At 42.2% G+C, this 17458-nt stretch overlaps 1 protein-coding gene across 2 annotated transcripts; it reads left to right on the top strand.

Annotated features, from left to right (window-relative positions):
• The first annotated feature begins 32 nt into the window (after nucleotides 1-32).
• Nucleotides 33-10658, top strand: zgc:109965 (Nicalin-1-like). 2 transcript variants are annotated; one of them, XR_006833268.1, is made up of 17 exons: nucleotides 33-165; nucleotides 455-645; nucleotides 897-1087; nucleotides 1258-1402; nucleotides 1618-1715; nucleotides 1887-1964; nucleotides 2060-2163; nucleotides 3631-3719; nucleotides 4017-4156; nucleotides 4263-4441; nucleotides 4604-4691; nucleotides 4794-4832; nucleotides 7670-7839; nucleotides 7950-8003; nucleotides 8490-8568; nucleotides 8797-9360; nucleotides 9577-10658. XR_006833268.1 is itself a non-coding variant. In XM_046312287.1 (16 exons), the coding sequence occupies exons 2-16, from the start codon at nucleotides 501-503 to the stop codon at nucleotides 8851-8853; spliced, it is 1656 nt and encodes a 551-aa protein (XP_046168243.1). In that variant the 5' UTR covers nucleotides 33-165; nucleotides 455-500; the 3' UTR covers nucleotides 8854-9566. The 2 variants fall into 2 exon arrangements, 1 of the variants encoding a protein (XP_046168243.1); XM_046312287.1 differs by lacking the exon at nucleotides 9577-10658 and having other exon boundaries at nucleotides 8797-9566.
• The last annotated feature ends 6800 nt before the right edge of the window (nucleotides 10659-17458 follow it).

Raw genomic sequence — 17458 nt, forward strand, 5'->3', positions numbered from 1 at the left:
GCCTGACTTTATCCCCAGGGACAGATGGTGGACACGGGTTTAGCGGCTTACCAACGAGGTGTCTTGAGTCTTCTCCCTTAGGAGGCTAGTCTATGTCCACGCTGCGAGGAGGTGTGGAGAGAACTCGCTGTCCGTCCACCGAGAGGGAGAGAGCCTAGGAGACAGGTGAGTAAAGACATACAGGCCCTGAGTGTCTCTCCCTGGATAGTTTGGTCCCCAACTTAACTCTGGGCATAGGCCATGGAGAGAATGGTATGCGTCTCTCCTAAGCTGCTCAGGTACTTCGTAAATCCTTTGGCTATAGTGCTATATCTGTTGGTAAGGTGAGGAGTAAGGGAGTTTTCTATTGGCGTATCTGGGGAATCTCCTGAAAAAGAGGAATACTATTTGAGCAATCGTGTTTTCAATAAGCACATGTATCGTGCTTGTTTTAACAGCCAACCTTCCTCCATAGATTTCTGTGTCAGGACAGTAAGGGGATCTCATCAGGACGTGGAGCCATGCTGCTGAGAATTTTGCCCCGAGCGGCTGCACTGCTCATGCTGTGTGTTCAGCTCCTGCATGCCTCTGTGCTGCCTACTGTATCCTCCTACGAGTTCACTGCCTATAGGATGCAGCAGTATGCCATTCAGCAGGAAAAACATGGTAGGGTCACTTGGCCAGACATACTAAGTATCTGCACCAGAGAAAGGTTTACACATGTTATTTTATCATTTCAAAATATATAGTGCAGCTCTGTGGAGCAGCTTTCTTTTTATGTGCTGTACTCCTAAAGAAGGTATTTGTGCACTGTTTTCATTATTTTGTTTTTTTATTTTCTGTGATTGAGGCAGGAAAGACAAAGTGAAGTTTGGAACTGTGTTTTTTCATGTGACCTCTTGTGTTGACCTGTGGAGGTTGTCGCGGTGCCATCGTGCAGGCGGAGGCCCGCTCAGCAGACGAACCAGTGTTAACACGACGCTGTGTCATCATGAAGCTGCCGGACTTCACCGTGGAACGATACTTTGAGGCTCTGAGGCAGAGTGCTGCCGCTGTACTCCTCCTGCTACCCAAAAACATGTCCGCTGTCCCCCAGGATATCATACAGGTATCTTAGACCTTTTATCAGGGTTGGCGGCCCATTCTATTGTAATATCAATCACTTGGGAGTATACAACAATCTACAGGCTTATGCCCGTTTTCTCTACCTTGCACCTTCAAGTTCTGGATATGTGGCACTTTAATCCAATATAATGTTAACCCTTTGCTTCCATACAGACCTTCATGGTGAGTGAGAGCGAAGCGTTGTTAAAGGACACCATCATGCCTGTGTACGTGACCCCGGAGGACGAGCAGCTCCTTTATATGTACGAAGAGGTCAAGCACGCCGCAGCCTCTCGCACCTCCTCTATACTGGTCCGAGGTAAGTAGAGAAGGCGGGATGGGAGGAAGAGCGTCTGGAGAGTAGGAAGGTTGGAGAGGGGCATGAGTAAAGGGGATGAAAGACAGGAGGTAGACTGAGGGAAGAGAAAGGAGGGGGGATACAGCGCAATGTGAAAATCGATTTTAATAATAATAAATGTAATAGGTTCAGCATTCAAAACACAACTTGAACTTCTTTCTTTTGCTCTCTGTCAGTGTTCCGTAGTATGGTCACAGCCACCGTATTTCAGATTCTAGTGAGCAACACCAACCCCATCAAGCCCATCACTGACAGTACAATCATTACTCTGGAGGTGAGTCTCTCTCCAACCCTGTCTAAGACCAAGGACATCAGCTAATTCTTATGGTATATGAACCTTGGAATGAATTATAATTGGATGTAGAAATACTGTATTAGGCCTTCTGGTCCCAACATAGCCAAGTCAGACTTGTGTACAGATTGTGATTGGTCAGTGTGCCTTCAGGGTGTACTTCCTGGTGCTGGAGAGGATGCGCCCACCATCGTTATCACGGCCCACTACGACTCCTACGGCCTTACTCCAGTAAGTCAACTGCCCGCTGCGTATACTAGTGAAAAAAAAAATGTATTCACAAATACGGAGTTTCAATCCAAAATATTGGTGCGTGTGTAAAACAGTGGCTGTCATATGGAGCAGACTCCAACGGTAGCGGAGTCATCATCTTGCTTGAGCTGGTCCGTCTTTTCCAGAAACTCTATAGCAACCCCCACAGCCAGCCTGCGTGAGTTAAACACACTATCGTTTAGTTATTTACAGACGTAAAACGTATGCACACATGACTTTAAGTCGCTAAGTGGCATAAATTATTACTATATATATTAAATATTATCACTATTCATAGATGAAATTAAAATAATTAATCACATATACAGTGCATTCGGAAAATGTTTTCAGACCCCTTGCCGAGCTCTTAGACAGGATTGTGTCGCGCACAGACCTGGGGAAGAGTACCAAAACATTTCTGCAGTGTTGAAGTTCCCCAAGAGCACAGTGGCCTCCATCATTCTTAAATGGAAGACGTTTGGTACCACCAAGACTCTTCTTAGAGCTGGCTGCCCAGCCAAACTGAGCAAGCAGGGGAAAAGGGTCTTGGTCAGGGAGGTGACCAAGAACCTGATGGTCACTCTGACATGGCTCCAGAGTTCCTCTGTGGAGATGGGAGAACCTTCAAAAAGACAACCATCTTTGCAGCACTCCACCAATTTATGGTAGAGTGGCCAGAGGGAAGCCACTCCTCACTAAAAGGCACATGACAGACGGCTTGGAGTTTGCCAAAAGGCACCTAAAGTACTCTCAGACCATGAGAAACAAGATTCGCTGGTCTGATGAAACCAAGATTGAACTCTTTGGCCTGAATGTCAAGCGGCATGTCTGGAGGAAACCTGGTACCATCCCTTACGGTGAAGCATGGTGGTGGCAGCAGCATCATGTTTTTCAGCGGCAGGCACTGGGGAGACTAATCAGGCTTGAGGGAAAGATGAACGGAGAAAAGTACAGAGGGATCCTTGATGAAAACCTGCTCAGGACCTCGAACTGGGGCGAAGGTTCACCTTTCAACAGGACAACGACCGTAAGCACACAACCAAGACAATGCAGGAGTGTCTTTTGGAAAACAAGTCTCTAAATGTCCTTGAGTGGCCCAGTCAGAGCCCGGACTTGAACCTGATCGAACATCTCTGGAGAGACCTGAAAATAGCTGTGCAGCGACACTCCACATCCAACCTGAGAGAGCTTGAGAGGATCTGCAGAGAAGAATGAGAGAAACTCCACCAAATACAGGTGTGTCAAGCTTGTAGCATTATACCCAAGAAGAATCGAGGCTGTAATCACTGCCAAATGTGATTCAACTAAGTACTGAGTGAAGGGTCTGAATACTTATGTAAATGTGATATTTCAGTTAGCATTTTTTTTTTTTTATATTTACAAAAATGTATAACCTGTTTTTGCTTTTTCATAATGGGGTATTGTGTGTAGATTTATGAAGATAAAAAAAAATCTAATTTAGAATAAGGCTGTAACATAACAAAGTGCAAAAGTCAAAGGGTCTGAATACTTTCCAAATGCACTGTATATTACATTTCTATTACATTTCAAATATCATACACTTTGAGTAATAGTACCTTATCCAATCAGGTTTTAAGGGAATGTTTGGGCATTTGAAATGACACTTGTGTTCTTTGTGTTCTAGATACCATCTTCTTTTCTCCCTGACTGGCAGTGGGAAGTATAACTTCCTGGGTACCAAGAGGTTTATAGAGGAGAATATGGATCATGCCGGTGAGTTGTTATTTCACTTGATCGTCTTTCAGTTATGGAGTCGAGACCAGAACTATCGAAGACTAGACCATGACCAACCATCTCAAGTCAGAAACATAAAGCATCTACACCCTAAAAACTTTACCCACTGCACGTACACCCGCCTTCTACAGTAGGGAGGTAGGCCTTGTGTTTTCATCTGCTGTTTAGTGGGTGAACCATGGCTGGGAGGACACTGCTACAACAGTCTGGTTGATTGTAGCCTTGCCTTATGTCTCTCTCAAGTTGATTCTATCCTTGTGGTCTGTCTCCCTCCAGAGACCAGCCTTCTCCATGACAATGTGGCGTTTGTTTTGTGTCTGGACACGCTGGCCAATGGGGACGACATGTTCCTGCACGTGTCCCGCCCCCCCAAACCTGGCACCCCTCAGCATGCCTTCGTACAACATCTGGAGCAGGTAACTCCTCCCACCAGCAGATACTGTAGGAAGTGTGGAGGCGCTTGATGGCCCAATGTCACTTGTATGAACTAAACGTACATGCATCCCATCACCTTCCATGTAGGTAGTTTCTTCCCGGTTCCCTTGGGTGAGGTTTGGGATGGTCCACAAGAAGATCAACTTGGGGGAGTCCACTGTTTCCTGGGAGCACGAGCGCTATGCCATGCGCAGGATACCAGGCTTCACGCTGTCTCACCTGGAGGACCCCAAATCTGAACTCAGAGGCTCCATCCTGGACACTGTGTGAGTGGCACTACTCTGATTTATTTTAGGGTGGAATGACAACAGTATATTAAATGCATATTCCACAAGATTTTCCCAGTCTAGTATCTAGACTCTTAGACATATTGGTATTATTACAGAGTCTGGAAAAGGTCCATAATGAGACTGTTACCCTCCCAACAGGTTGCACGTGGACTTGAGGAAGATGAAGCGCAATGCCATCGTTATTGCAGAATCGCTAGCTCGGTTTATGTATAATCTCTCTGACAAGGTATAAAACATGTACGAACACACACACACACACACACACAAGAATACTTTATTTTAATCAATGAGGAAACAAATGAACTCATCTCAATTTGTTTTCCAATAGGGTTCCCCAAAAGACATACAGGTCTTCAAGGGCCAAATGGTAAGATTTTTTTTTAAACCAGAATCAGGAAAGGCAACTACAGTCATGAAGGGAACAATTCTGTCCTCCAGTTTAGTGTACACTGTTGCATCAGTTCCAAGCAGATTTATCAGAAGTTGACTGTCCTATGCACAGTGCAAACATAATGCAAGGGGAATCATTCATCTGATGACTGGTGATTGGATGAGAGGAACTGATTTATAAAATGATTGTGGGGGCTGTCTTGTTAGACTTCAGTGCAGCTTTTGACATTATCGATCATAGTCTGCTTATGGAAATATTGATGTGTTATGGCTTTACACCCCCTGCTATAATGTGGGTAAAGAGTTACTTGTCTAACAGAACACAAAGGGTGTTCTTTAATGGAAGCATCTCAAACATAATCCAGGGTGAAGCAGGAATTCCCCAGGGTAGCTGTTTAGGCCCCTTGCTTTTTCCATTCTTTACTAACGACATGCCACTGTCTTTGTGTAAGGCCAGTGTGTCTATGTATGTGGATGACTCAGTGACTGAAATGACTGCAACACTTAACAAAGCGCTGCAGTTAGTTTCGGAATGCTTTGCAAGGAAACCTCAACTACATCTCATAATGAATCATGTGGACTGCTTGGAGTTTCCCTGGATTGTAAACTGTCATGGTCAAAACATATTGATACAACAGTAGCTAAGATGTCCATACTAAAGCGCTACTCTGCATTCTTAACAACACTATCAACAAGGCAGGTCCTACAGGCCCTGGTTTTGTTGCACCTGGACTATTGTTCAGTAGTGTGGTCAGGTGTCACAAAGAGGGACTTGGGAAAATTGCATGGCTGGCCCTTAAAAGTACCCGGAGAGTTAACATTAATGATGTACATGTCAATCTCTCATGGCTCAAAGTAGAGGAGAGATTGACATCATCATTACTTGTTTTCAAAAGAGGTGTTGACAAGCTGAAGCTACTAGCACACAGCTTGGATACCCATGCATACCCCACAAAATGTGCCACCAGAGGTCTCTTCACAGTCCCCAAGTCCAGAACAAACTATGGGAGGCGCCCAGTACTACATAGAGCCATGAATACATGGAACTCTATTCCACATCAGGTAACTGATGCAAGCAGTAGAATCAGATTTAAAAAGCAGGTAAAAATACACCTAATGGAAGAGCCGGATCTGTGAAGTAACACAAACATAGGCATATGCATACACACACAATAACATACGCACTATACACACACGTACACATGGATTTTGTTTTGTAGATATGTGGTAGTGGAGTATGGGCCTGAGGGCACACACTTAGAGTGTTGTGAATTATGTAATGAGTGTATTGTAATGTTTTTAAAATGGTATAACTGCCTTAATTCTCCCGGACCACAGGAAGAGTAGCTGCTACCTTGGCGGCAGCTAATAGGGTTCCATAAATACAAATACAGATACAAATCTAACAATCTTAAAGGAAACACTTAATTGACACTTTTTTGTGTGAAACAATTCCGTCTTGGAGGGCCTTGTCCCCCTTGTCTTATTCCACACGTTATCTTACAACCAGAATTCAAAATGGATTAAATATTTTTTTTCTTCTCACCCATTTACCCACAATACCCCATAGTATTTTTTGAATGGTTACCAAATGTATTGAAAATGAAATACGGAAATATCTTAATTTACATAAATATCCCCCCGAGTCAATACTTTGTAGAAGTACCTTTGGCAGTGATTACAGCTTTGAGTCATCTCGGGTATGTGTCTGTATCAGCTTTACACATCTGGACTCAGGCATTTTTCTCTCCAGTAGTGAACCGCCATCTTCAAGTCTGTCTTTACACATATTGTCAATGGGATTTCAGCATTTCTTTGGAGGTATGCTCGGGATCATTGTCCTGTTGGAACGTAAATATTTACCCCAGTCTAAGGCCGTTTTTGCACGGTTCTCATCAAGGATCTGCCTGTATTTGGCTCCATTCATTGTTCGCTCTTCTTATACCGGTCTCCCAGTCCCTGCTGCTGAAAAGCATCCCCATAGCGTGATCCTGCCACCACAGTAGGGATGGCGTTAGACCTGGTGATGAGCTGTGCCTGGTTTTCTCCAGACACATCGCTTTGCATTCAGGTCAAAGAGTAACATTTGTTTCATCAGACCAGAGAATCTTTTTGCCTTATGATCTCAGTCTTTTACGTGCCTTTTACTAAGGTCGTTCTTGCTCAGTTTGGTCGGACAGCCAGCTCTAGGCAGAGTCTGGGTAGTTCTATATTTTTTTTTCATTTCCCAATTATGGAAACCACTTTGCTCTTGGAAACTTTCAACATGCTAGAAATAGTTTTATACCCTTCCTCATATATATACACACAGTATATGCTTCATCACAATTCTATCTCTGAGATCTACAGACAGTTCTTTGAACTTCATGGTATATTTTCTGCTCTGACATGCACTGTCAGCTGTGGGACCTTATATACACAGGTGTGTTTCTTTCCAAATCATGTCCAAACAATTGAATTGGCCACAGGTGGACTCCAATGAGGTTGCAGTGACATCTCAAGGATGATCGATGGAAACAGTAAATTGGTTGAACCTGCACTCAATTTGGAGTGTCATAGCAAAAGGGTGTGAATACTTGTGTAAATTAAATATTTATTGAAATGTCAATACATTTTTCCCCTTTGTCGTTATGGGATATTGTGTGTAGATGGGTGAGAAAAGAAATATACATTTCATCCATTTTGAATTGAGGCTGTAACACAACAACATGTGAAATGAGTCAAGGGGTATGAGTACTTTCAAAAGGCACTGTACCTCTAACCTAAACTTGTACCGTATGCATCCTCAATTGTCCATCTCAATCTCTGGTATAGGAGTTTCAGGACAGTCGCATGTCTAGCCTGATGTCCTTCCTGACGTCCATGCCACGGGCAACACAGCTGGATAAGGATCCCAAACACACCATACTGGTGAACACTCTGGAACATGAGCTGAGGTACTATCTGCACCAGGTCCACAGACACACCTTCCGCCAAGACAAGAGGTACAAGACAGACAGACGCACACAGCCATAAAGAACGCGTCTTCCTACCTTTCGTTCCTTGAAATCATGATTGTTAAGAGTGAATCGGTCATGTTTTGTTTCTCTTTCAGGGATCCTGAACTTACCTTTTTTGACCAAATGGAGCAACCAATGATGATGTATAGGTATGAGGACTAAATGTGTAAAACAGTCACATTTTAGGTGCTAGTCCAATGAGGAAAACAGTATCCAAACACCCACACTTGCCAATCCAACGACTAACTTTATATTTGTCATATTTTTATTATACGAATAGTGTATACACATTTAATTATATTTGTCATATTCTTATTATACGAATAGTGTATACACATTTAATTATATTTGTCATATTCTTATTATACGAATAGTGTATACACATTTAATTATATTTGTCATATTCTTATTATACGAATAGTGTATACACATTTAATTATATTTGTCATATTCTTATTATATGAATAGTGTATACACATTTAATTATATTTGTCATATTCTTATTATACGAATAGTGTATACACATTTAAGTAAACAATGCATTTCATCATCTGGGTTTGTGAGGTTGTTTCCATGTTTTCATTACGTTTGGTAATTGTTAACTGGATATCGTTCCCTACATGTTTTATCACCAGGATTAAGCCAGCAGCCTTTGACCTCTTCCTTGGGGGCTGTATAGCTGCTTACCTGGCGATAGTCTACTATGCCATCGAGGTTGGTAGACATTCACAGTTCACCTTGGTATACATAGACTGCCCATTTGGCAACAAACCCTGTCACTGTATCCAAAAAAAGTGCATTTTCCCAACGGGGATATTAAGCATGTTTTTTTATTGTGAGATTATGCAATATTAATGATGCATTAGTGCCAGGGTCTGAAATTGTTGCTCAAGAAACACTGACCATGTGCTCATTTATCCACTTTCCTTCTTCCTTTTTAAGAATTGTGGATATCTCTACACCAAACTGAAAGCAGCTGTGAAGTCCAAACAGAAGTAAGGTTGTGACCAATGCTTTGAAGACCTGGAAGTCAGAGTTGGGTTTTTTAGGTCCAATGGAAAATGCTTTTGTGCAAGAACTGACACTGAATAGGGAATTGTGTAGGCCATATACTGCATTTCAGTTTGAAACTATCTCAACTGAACAAGCCCATGGGACATTGTTGAAAAGGTTATTTTAAAATAATTTTGTCGTCCATGTTAATGGTGACAACAACAAAAAATGTCACCAATTTGTATGAAATGCATTTTGTTACTTTTACGGTTGTTTTCAATCAACAGAAACCCTCTGAATGACATGAACTGTTTGTTTTATTTTCAAAAGTTTAGCTTTTTCTATCAATAACATTTCTAGCTAGATTTGGAATTATCGTATATAGAAAAACTCTCAACCGGAGCCATCTTTAATTCTTTAATGCATCTTATTTTTGTTTTTCTAAAGAGCAATGAACTGCACATTGCATAACTTCAAGCCCCCGTCATGCAATGGGACTGTGCACCCCCTAGCGTATGTATTTTTCGTATGACACCATTGTTGAATATCCTTGAATGTCCTCTGTAGTTTTCGATAAACTTGTGATCACACCTCAGTGGTTGAGATAAAGAGCGTTAGCAAAATCTCTGTGCCATTACTCTTGCTAAATAACTAAAGCAAGTCATTCAAGTGGATCAAACTAACTTTCCAACGTGAAGGCCGTGCACTCGAGTTGTTTTACTTTCACAGGCTCGGCTACACTTATTTGAAAGGACGTGCGAGCCTACAAAGAAGAACAACAAACTTCGAGACACGTGGATCAGCCAGACACAGCATCTTCTAGAATGTCAGCTAATGATCAGTGCCAACATGAGGGAGTGGAGAAGAAGACTACACTAGAGGATCGATTTAGCAGTAATTGTAGGATTGTAAATTTAGATCAATTAACTCCTGTTTACTTGCCTGAAAAGATGCCCATGTTGAGTTTATTACAGTTGCTAATAGCTAGGCTTTTTTTTGCTGGGGATAAATGGGGGATGGACGGATACTGTGGGGTTTGCAATAAGGCACAACGTGTTACAAAATGTCTGTACCCCACTTAAATAATGTGGAACACTAGGCTAGAGCAGCAAGTCATTAGTGTGGTACTAAACTAAACTAAATCTCCCTCCTTGCTTGGCAGGTAGTGTTGTAAAAATAAGTAAAAATAAGAGTAATTTCTGTTGTTGGGGGGTGTGTATCTGTCCTTTACTCAAGTGTATATATATTTTTGACAGCTTTGACTCTTACTATATTCATAAAGATAATGTGCACTTTTTACTCCCATTTTCCCTGACACCCAAAAGTACTTGTTACACTTCGAATGCTCAAGCAGGACATCAAAATGGTACAATTCACACTTATCAAAGAGAACGCATGGTCGTCACTACTGCCTCTGATCTGGCGGACTCACTAAACGCAACTAATAGGTTTGTAAATTATGTCTGAATGTTGGTGTGCCCCTGGCTGTCTGTAGATTTTTAAAAAAATTGGCCGGTCTTGTTTGCTTAATGTAAGGAATTTGATGTATAGGATGTAATTTATACTTTTGATACTTAAGTACATTTTAAAACAGATACTTTGAATATTTTACTCAAGTAGTATTTTACTGGGTGGCTCACTGACTTGAGCCTTTATTTTTAGGTAGTGGTTGAAATTTACGTAATTGTTACCTGGAGGAAATTGGGGGATGGTCATGCTTTTTCAATTTCAGCCAGGGTTTAGTATTATTATTATTTATGCTCAGGGGAGGGTCATGTCATTTGTAATCAATTAAATGTCAGTATTTTTCAGCATTTTGGAATGTACATATTGAATTAGACCATATGTAACTGGTTGACAACCCTGCTCTCTCATTCTCCTCACTAAGGCCAGTATTGGTGGGCATTTCGCTTTTACCTTTCCATTGGCTGTTCGATCTGTCCATATTTGTGCTTGGCGTATCAGGAATGTGGGCGTGTAGAGAACCTAGCGACTCAAGTAGCGCGTGTACTGATGCCATACAGTGGTAGAAATGCGTTCAATACAACTGGGAATTCTGAAATTTCAGACTTCCAACATCAGTGTGTTCAAGACAACTGGGAACTCGAGGAAACAAATCAGGTCATGTAATTTGTAATAGATTTGTTTGTGTGATTATTTTGTTGCTTATTATATATTGATGTATGCCCCTGATCTTTGATACATTCAGCAGCAGTGCACGATAGGCTATAGGAAGTACAAGATTGGAGAAGCACAGGGCAAAGTTATATAAGAAAATGTAGTTCCTAAATAGATAGTCTATGTATAGTACATTGACTGGATGAATAACAGTACAGTCCCTAGGAACAGTACAGACTGTGTGCTAGCATTTAGTACATCCGCCAGAGGGAGCCAAAGACTAAATCTAAAATCAGTCATTGTTACACAACCTCGTCTCCATACCATTTCGACCTAAGCCTGGATGGACTCTTGGATAATCCATGTAGCAGTGCATATCTACAGTCAGCAATAGATATATTTATATACCTGCATCTGAAGTCGAGATCAGTTGCCAACCGTATTGTAAGTTCATAAACTAGCAGACACAGTGTCCCAATACTATTACATGATCTTCCTTGATAAATACATTTTTCCAAGTGATGTTTGGGAGGATGAGTGGAAATGGCTGTATGGGTTAAGTCTGAGCCTTACATGGCAAATTGGCACTCTTTCCTTACAATCCATCTAGGAAACAATGTTTTTGAGTACAGTATGACAAGCATTTAATTTGTATTGATACCAGTTGCACGTTCTCTCTTAAAATAGTCCTATTTTTTCACTTTTGAAACTGTACATAACCTCAAATGTAATAAAATGGGGATTATGTCAAAGTCGGAGGCATATTACGTTCAAACACAGTGTAGTTTGAGAGTAATGTTCCCTCGAGTTTGATTACAATATTTAATTTTCAGATGGGGAGCAACAAGAAGTTGACATACTTCGCATTCTTGCAAGTAACAAGAAATCCTTCATGTTATATAGGGCTTTATGTTGGCTCGATATCCATGGTTTTGGATTGCTATCGTGAATGTTATTTTGAGATTTACAGTTCAAGGATAGTTAATTAGCGTGATTTCCATGGCGCTGGTCCGCACAGGAAGTGTGGGAGAGGGACAGAAAGAGGACAGTGAACAGTTGGCCTTAAAACTCTCCCAGTAGACTATCGGAAGTCAGTGAGAAAATCCCCCGACTATATGTATGGATTATAATATTTGCATGTCTTACGTTTTAAAAACAAAAGATATAAACAAAATTAATGAACAAAAATAATAATTGCCCTGAAACAAGAGCCCCAAAGTCCACCTTTCTTATGATCTGGAGATCACCCCTCCCTTACAAGTTATCCTTGTTTACGACCAGTCTGCACTCCTGGACAAACTAGCCAAAACATTAGGAGAGGAAGTTCACCTTTTAGAGGCTGAGGAGCATGATCATTACTCATCTTTCTTGTCTTAAACTTTATTACCCTGCATTTTTCTGTGTTTAATCTTATTCTTTCCGTTGTGTCCTGCCACAGCTTGCTCCTCTGCTGGCTGCCAACTTTCCGTAATTATCTCTCGCTCTCTCTTGCTCTCTCTCTCTCTCTCTCTCTCTCTCTCTCTCTCTTGCTCTCTCTCTTGCTCTCTCTCTTGCTCTCGCTCTCTCTCTCTCTTGCTCTCTCTCTTCTCTTGCTCTCTCTCTCTCTCTCTTGCTCTCTCTCCCTCTTGCTCTCTCTCATTCTTGTTCGCTCTCCTTCTCCCCTTCTCTCTCCATCTCTGCTAGCTGTTCACCAGAGAGCAGGGCCGGCGAATTAAATCTCTCTGGGGGATTTGCCCAATATAAACATGACACACATCTGGAGGACGCCAGATTCTTGACACGTAACAAGAACCAGCCTTGCGACTGGCGCAGGAGCATTCATCTTCTTGTATTCCCCGCCACCTCCCTTCTCCTCTTGCTCTTATTCACTTTTTCCATTCTGCTCTCTGCTTTCTGCTGTTTTGTTGTCGGTGCTCCGCAGGCAGTAAACTCTCCCCAAAACTATCGAGTTGATTATCAAATGACTGATCTTTTTCACTGTTACTCATCCATTAGCTATTCTACTAAGAAACTCTACATTGTGATTGCACAACAGTTAGACAGTACAGTAAAAACATGGTGGATTTAGTTATTCATAGATGACTTACAGTGTGAGTACGATAATACACCTAATTGTCCACAACCATTACATCAGTCACAGATGATGGATAATGTCTAGTGACACCATTATTTCATTCAATTTAGAATTTTGGCTTCATAACTCCAGCTAACGATATAATGCAAAATTAATGAAAGGGCGTAAGAGTGTTCGATGTGTGTGTGTTTCTACATGTCTGCGTGTGACCTGTGACATCCCGTTTGTTTGCATACGTACGTATGTCAGTGGGTTGTGTGTGCGTATGCGTGTGTATGGTGCATGTGTGTGTTCGTTAGGGTTTGTGCATTCTTTCCATTACCCAGACCAAATCAATGCAGTGAGCTCAGAGCCAACTAGCACCCCCCTACATCTCTCCTCCTCCTCCCTCTCTGGTTGTGCTGTGCTGTGCTGTGCTGTGCTGGGGGGGAGAGTGGAAAGAGCTGACCCAACCCTGTCAGGCCAGGCCTGGCCCCAATGTAGCTCTGGCCCCCTGCCTGGCCTCCTGCTGCTGCTCATGGAGCTTGACACACACACACACACACACAGACACACAGACAGTGGCTGTCTCAACACATGCGACCCAGGCTCCAATAACATTTACACACACACTCACACAGCCTTAAATGCACACACAGACTATTCACACACATTCTTAGTTCTACTGTTTGCTTATGTTTCTTTTGACTATTCCTGTGAAATGTGTTGGTTTTGGCACCTTATGTGAAAGGTGAGGATGAAATGACCCTTTGGGTAACAGGACATGACTTTATGGCGCTGGAGGGGAGTAGCAGGCGTTTTATGGGGTCCTGATCAATTGTGCTATTTTGTGTTTTTGCGCTGATCTTATTTGTTTTATTTTATTTAAAAAAATGTTTTACATAATGCTACCCGTACTATTTGCAATGATACCCTTTTTTGCACTGGCTCTTGTACACTCACTGGACTCTACCCACACACTCTCACATACTACACTGATACTCCAACACATACACACATACTCACACGCACATGCATATTGACGCTACACACACACACAGACACACTTTCACACTCTTTCATACAGCACACGCTGCTGCTACTCTATTTATTGTCTATCCTGATTGCCTAGTCACTTTTAACCCCACTTACATGTGCATATTACCTCAACTGCCTCGTACCCCTGGACATTGACTCTACCGGCACTCCTTGTAAATAGCCTAGTTATTGTGTTACTATTTTGTTATTTTTTGTGTGCATGTTTTTCTTACTTTTTAGCTCTGCATTATTGGGAAAGGTCTCGTAAGTAAGCATTGTGTGACAAATACATTTGATTTGACATAATAATAATAATAATAATTCCATTTAGCAGACACTTTTATCCAAAGCAACTTTGTCATGCATGCATACATTGTATGTATGGAGGACTCCTGGAAATTGAACCCACTACCCTGACATGTAGGCCTATAAGAATTTCCATGAGTGATCAAATAACTTGTATCAATGCTTTTGGGGGATTTGACCACTCAATTTTGTACTTTCAAAATGATACTTTTCACTGCTGCTTACTTACGGTGGTCACCATATCTGCTGCTTACTTACGGTGGTCACCATATCTGCTGCTTACTTATGGTGGTCACCATATCTGCTGCTTACTTACGGTGGTCACCATATCTGCTGCTTACTTATGGTGGTCACCATATCTGTACTTTCAAATCTGATACTTTGGTGGTCACCATATCTGCTGCTTACTGCTGCTTACTTATGGTGGTCACCATATCTGCTGCTTACTTACGGTGGTCACCATATCTGCTGCTTACTTACGGTGGTCACCATATCTGCTGCTTACTTACGGTGGTCACCATATCTGCTGCTTACTTACGGTGGTCACCATATCTGCTGTTACTTATGGTGGTCACCATATCTGCTGCTTACACCATATCTGCTGCTTACTTATGGTGGTCACCATATCTGCTGCTTACTTATGGTGGTCACCATATCTGCTGCTTACTTACGGTGGTCACCATATCTGCTGCTTACTTACGGTGGTCACCATATCTGCTGCTTACTTACGGTGGTCACCATATCTGCTGCTTACTTACCATATCTGGTGGTGGTCACCATATCTGGTTACTTACGGTGGTCACCATATCTGCTGCTGCTTACTTACGGTGGTCACCATATCTGCTGTGGTGGTCACCATATCTGCTGCTTACTTGGTCACCATATCTGCTGCTTACTTACGGTGGTCACCATATCTGCTGCTTACTTACGGTGGTCACCATATCTGCTGCTTACTTACGGTGGTCACCATATCTGGTGGTCACCATATCTGCTGCTTACTTATGGTGGTCACCATATCGCATCATTTTCAACTATACAGTAATGCTGATTTGACTTTATATGTAGTGGTGAGCCACAGAAATTCACCTCATCAAACTTCTATAAATCAGTTTATATATTGTACCAATCCTGGTGGCATAGCACAACACTGACAATCAATGCTGCCATAACATGAGGCCTTTGCTGTAACTATGTAGAATCGGAACTCTCTTTCAGCATGTTGATCTCAAATTCTATCAAACCCAGATACATAAAACCTGTCATTTATTAAAACATCATTTCAGAGGTGCAGCCAGGAGCAATGCTGTTTTATGGATTCCAGTGTTCCATATTGGTTGAATTCCTGGAACTTTAAAATATTGCACATCGGGCCTACTTAGTGGCGCAGCGGTCTAAGTCACTGGATCAAGGTGCTTGAGGCGTCACTACAGCATCGGGTTCCATCCCAGGCTGTGTCACAGCCGGTCATGACTGGGAGACCCATGAGGCGGCGCACAATTGGCCCAGCATCATCCGGGTTAGGGGAGGGTTTGGCCGGCCAGGACTTCCTTGTCCCAACGCGATCTAGCGACTCCTTGTGGCGGGCCGGGTGCCTGCAAGCTGACTTCGGGTGCTTGTAAACTGACTTCGGTCGGCAGCAGGACGGTGTTTCCTCTGATACATTGGTGCGGCTGGCTTACGGGTTAAGCGAACAGTGTGTCAAGAAGCAGTGCGGATTGGCAGGGTCTTGTTTCGGAGGACGCATGGCTCTCGACCTTCGCCTCTCCCGAGTCCGTAGGGGAGTTTCCGCGACTCTAACTGCCAATTGGATATCACGAAAAAGGGGTAAAAGTACAAAAAAGTTATATTATTCTATTACATCCTGTTTTTGAGTTTTATTTTGTTCAGGAATGTTTCATCAATGCCACAAAATGTCAGTGCAATAACCTGTGTTAATGAACACTGAGTGAATAGTCTCCTATTGTGAATGTCACTTGAGGACCTCTCAGCACACTGAAGTTTCAATGATACCGTCTGCATGGTTGGCTAACATTGGGCTCTGGTTGGTTGTGATGATGTCACTTAGGGGCTACGTCCCAAATGGCACCCTTCCTTATAGTTCACTACTTTTGATAAGGGCCCTATGTGGGGGCTCTGGTGAAAAGCAGTGTACTGTGTAGGGAATAGGGTGCCATTTGAGACGCAGGGAGAGTATCCAGTTATGTTGTTACTCTTTTTAAGCCAGCAACTAATCATGGAAATCCACGTAAAATTCTAAGGCCTGATCTAAACCGTGTCAAATGACAGTTTTGGCGATAAAATGCAATTATGGTATTATCCATAGAATAATCCAGGGTTGAACAGTTCATATATATTTTAATGTTTTTCTTGTTATCTCTTGTTTTCCTTTCATTAATTCAATATCTAAATGTCATGTTAGATGTAATTCAAATTTGATTCAAAAATGTCCATAATCTAACAAGGTAAGGAACGTGTAATATAATAAGACTGGATCATCAAACGAGATCAGTATTTCTTCCATATCAAAAGAAATGAAAGAAGTTGCATTGAACAATTCCATATTTATCACAACAGGTTTGTGTCTGGACATGAATTTCATGCTAACATGAGCTTCTACCCATCTAGGGGTTTAACCACAACATGGGCATTGTCATTAATCAATGGAAACCTCCTGATCATCTGTACTTTGTCAACGTTACGAGGCAGCCATACAACTCCATATGGAACACAAACAGACGTTGTCCTATGTCCCAAATGGCACCTTATCCCTATAGAGTGCAATACTTTTGACCAGAGCCCTATGGGCCTTGGTCAAAAGTAGTGCTCTTTTTAGGGAGGAGGGTGCCATTTGGGAAGTAGACATTGTAAAACGATGTTCTCTAGTCGCCGATTTCCTTCAGCAGGTTTATGGAAGGCTGTGGCCTAAAGGTGCCCACCAGAATCAGCACAACTATCACTATCACTTGTAAAACTCTATGATCACGTTGTTCAGAGTGTAATTTTGAGCCTAGTAGCCTGGTCTGGTTTTACTTCAGCCAAATTGTCACTTGACAATGAGGAAGAAAAGCAGAAAGGTAGCACAACTATCTCTTCCAT

This window comes from Oncorhynchus gorbuscha, linkage group LG18, assembly GCF_021184085.1.
Source record: "Oncorhynchus gorbuscha isolate QuinsamMale2020 ecotype Even-year linkage group LG18, OgorEven_v1.0, whole genome shotgun sequence".
NCBI classification, from domain to species: domain Eukaryota; kingdom Metazoa; phylum Chordata; class Actinopteri; order Salmoniformes; family Salmonidae; genus Oncorhynchus; species Oncorhynchus gorbuscha.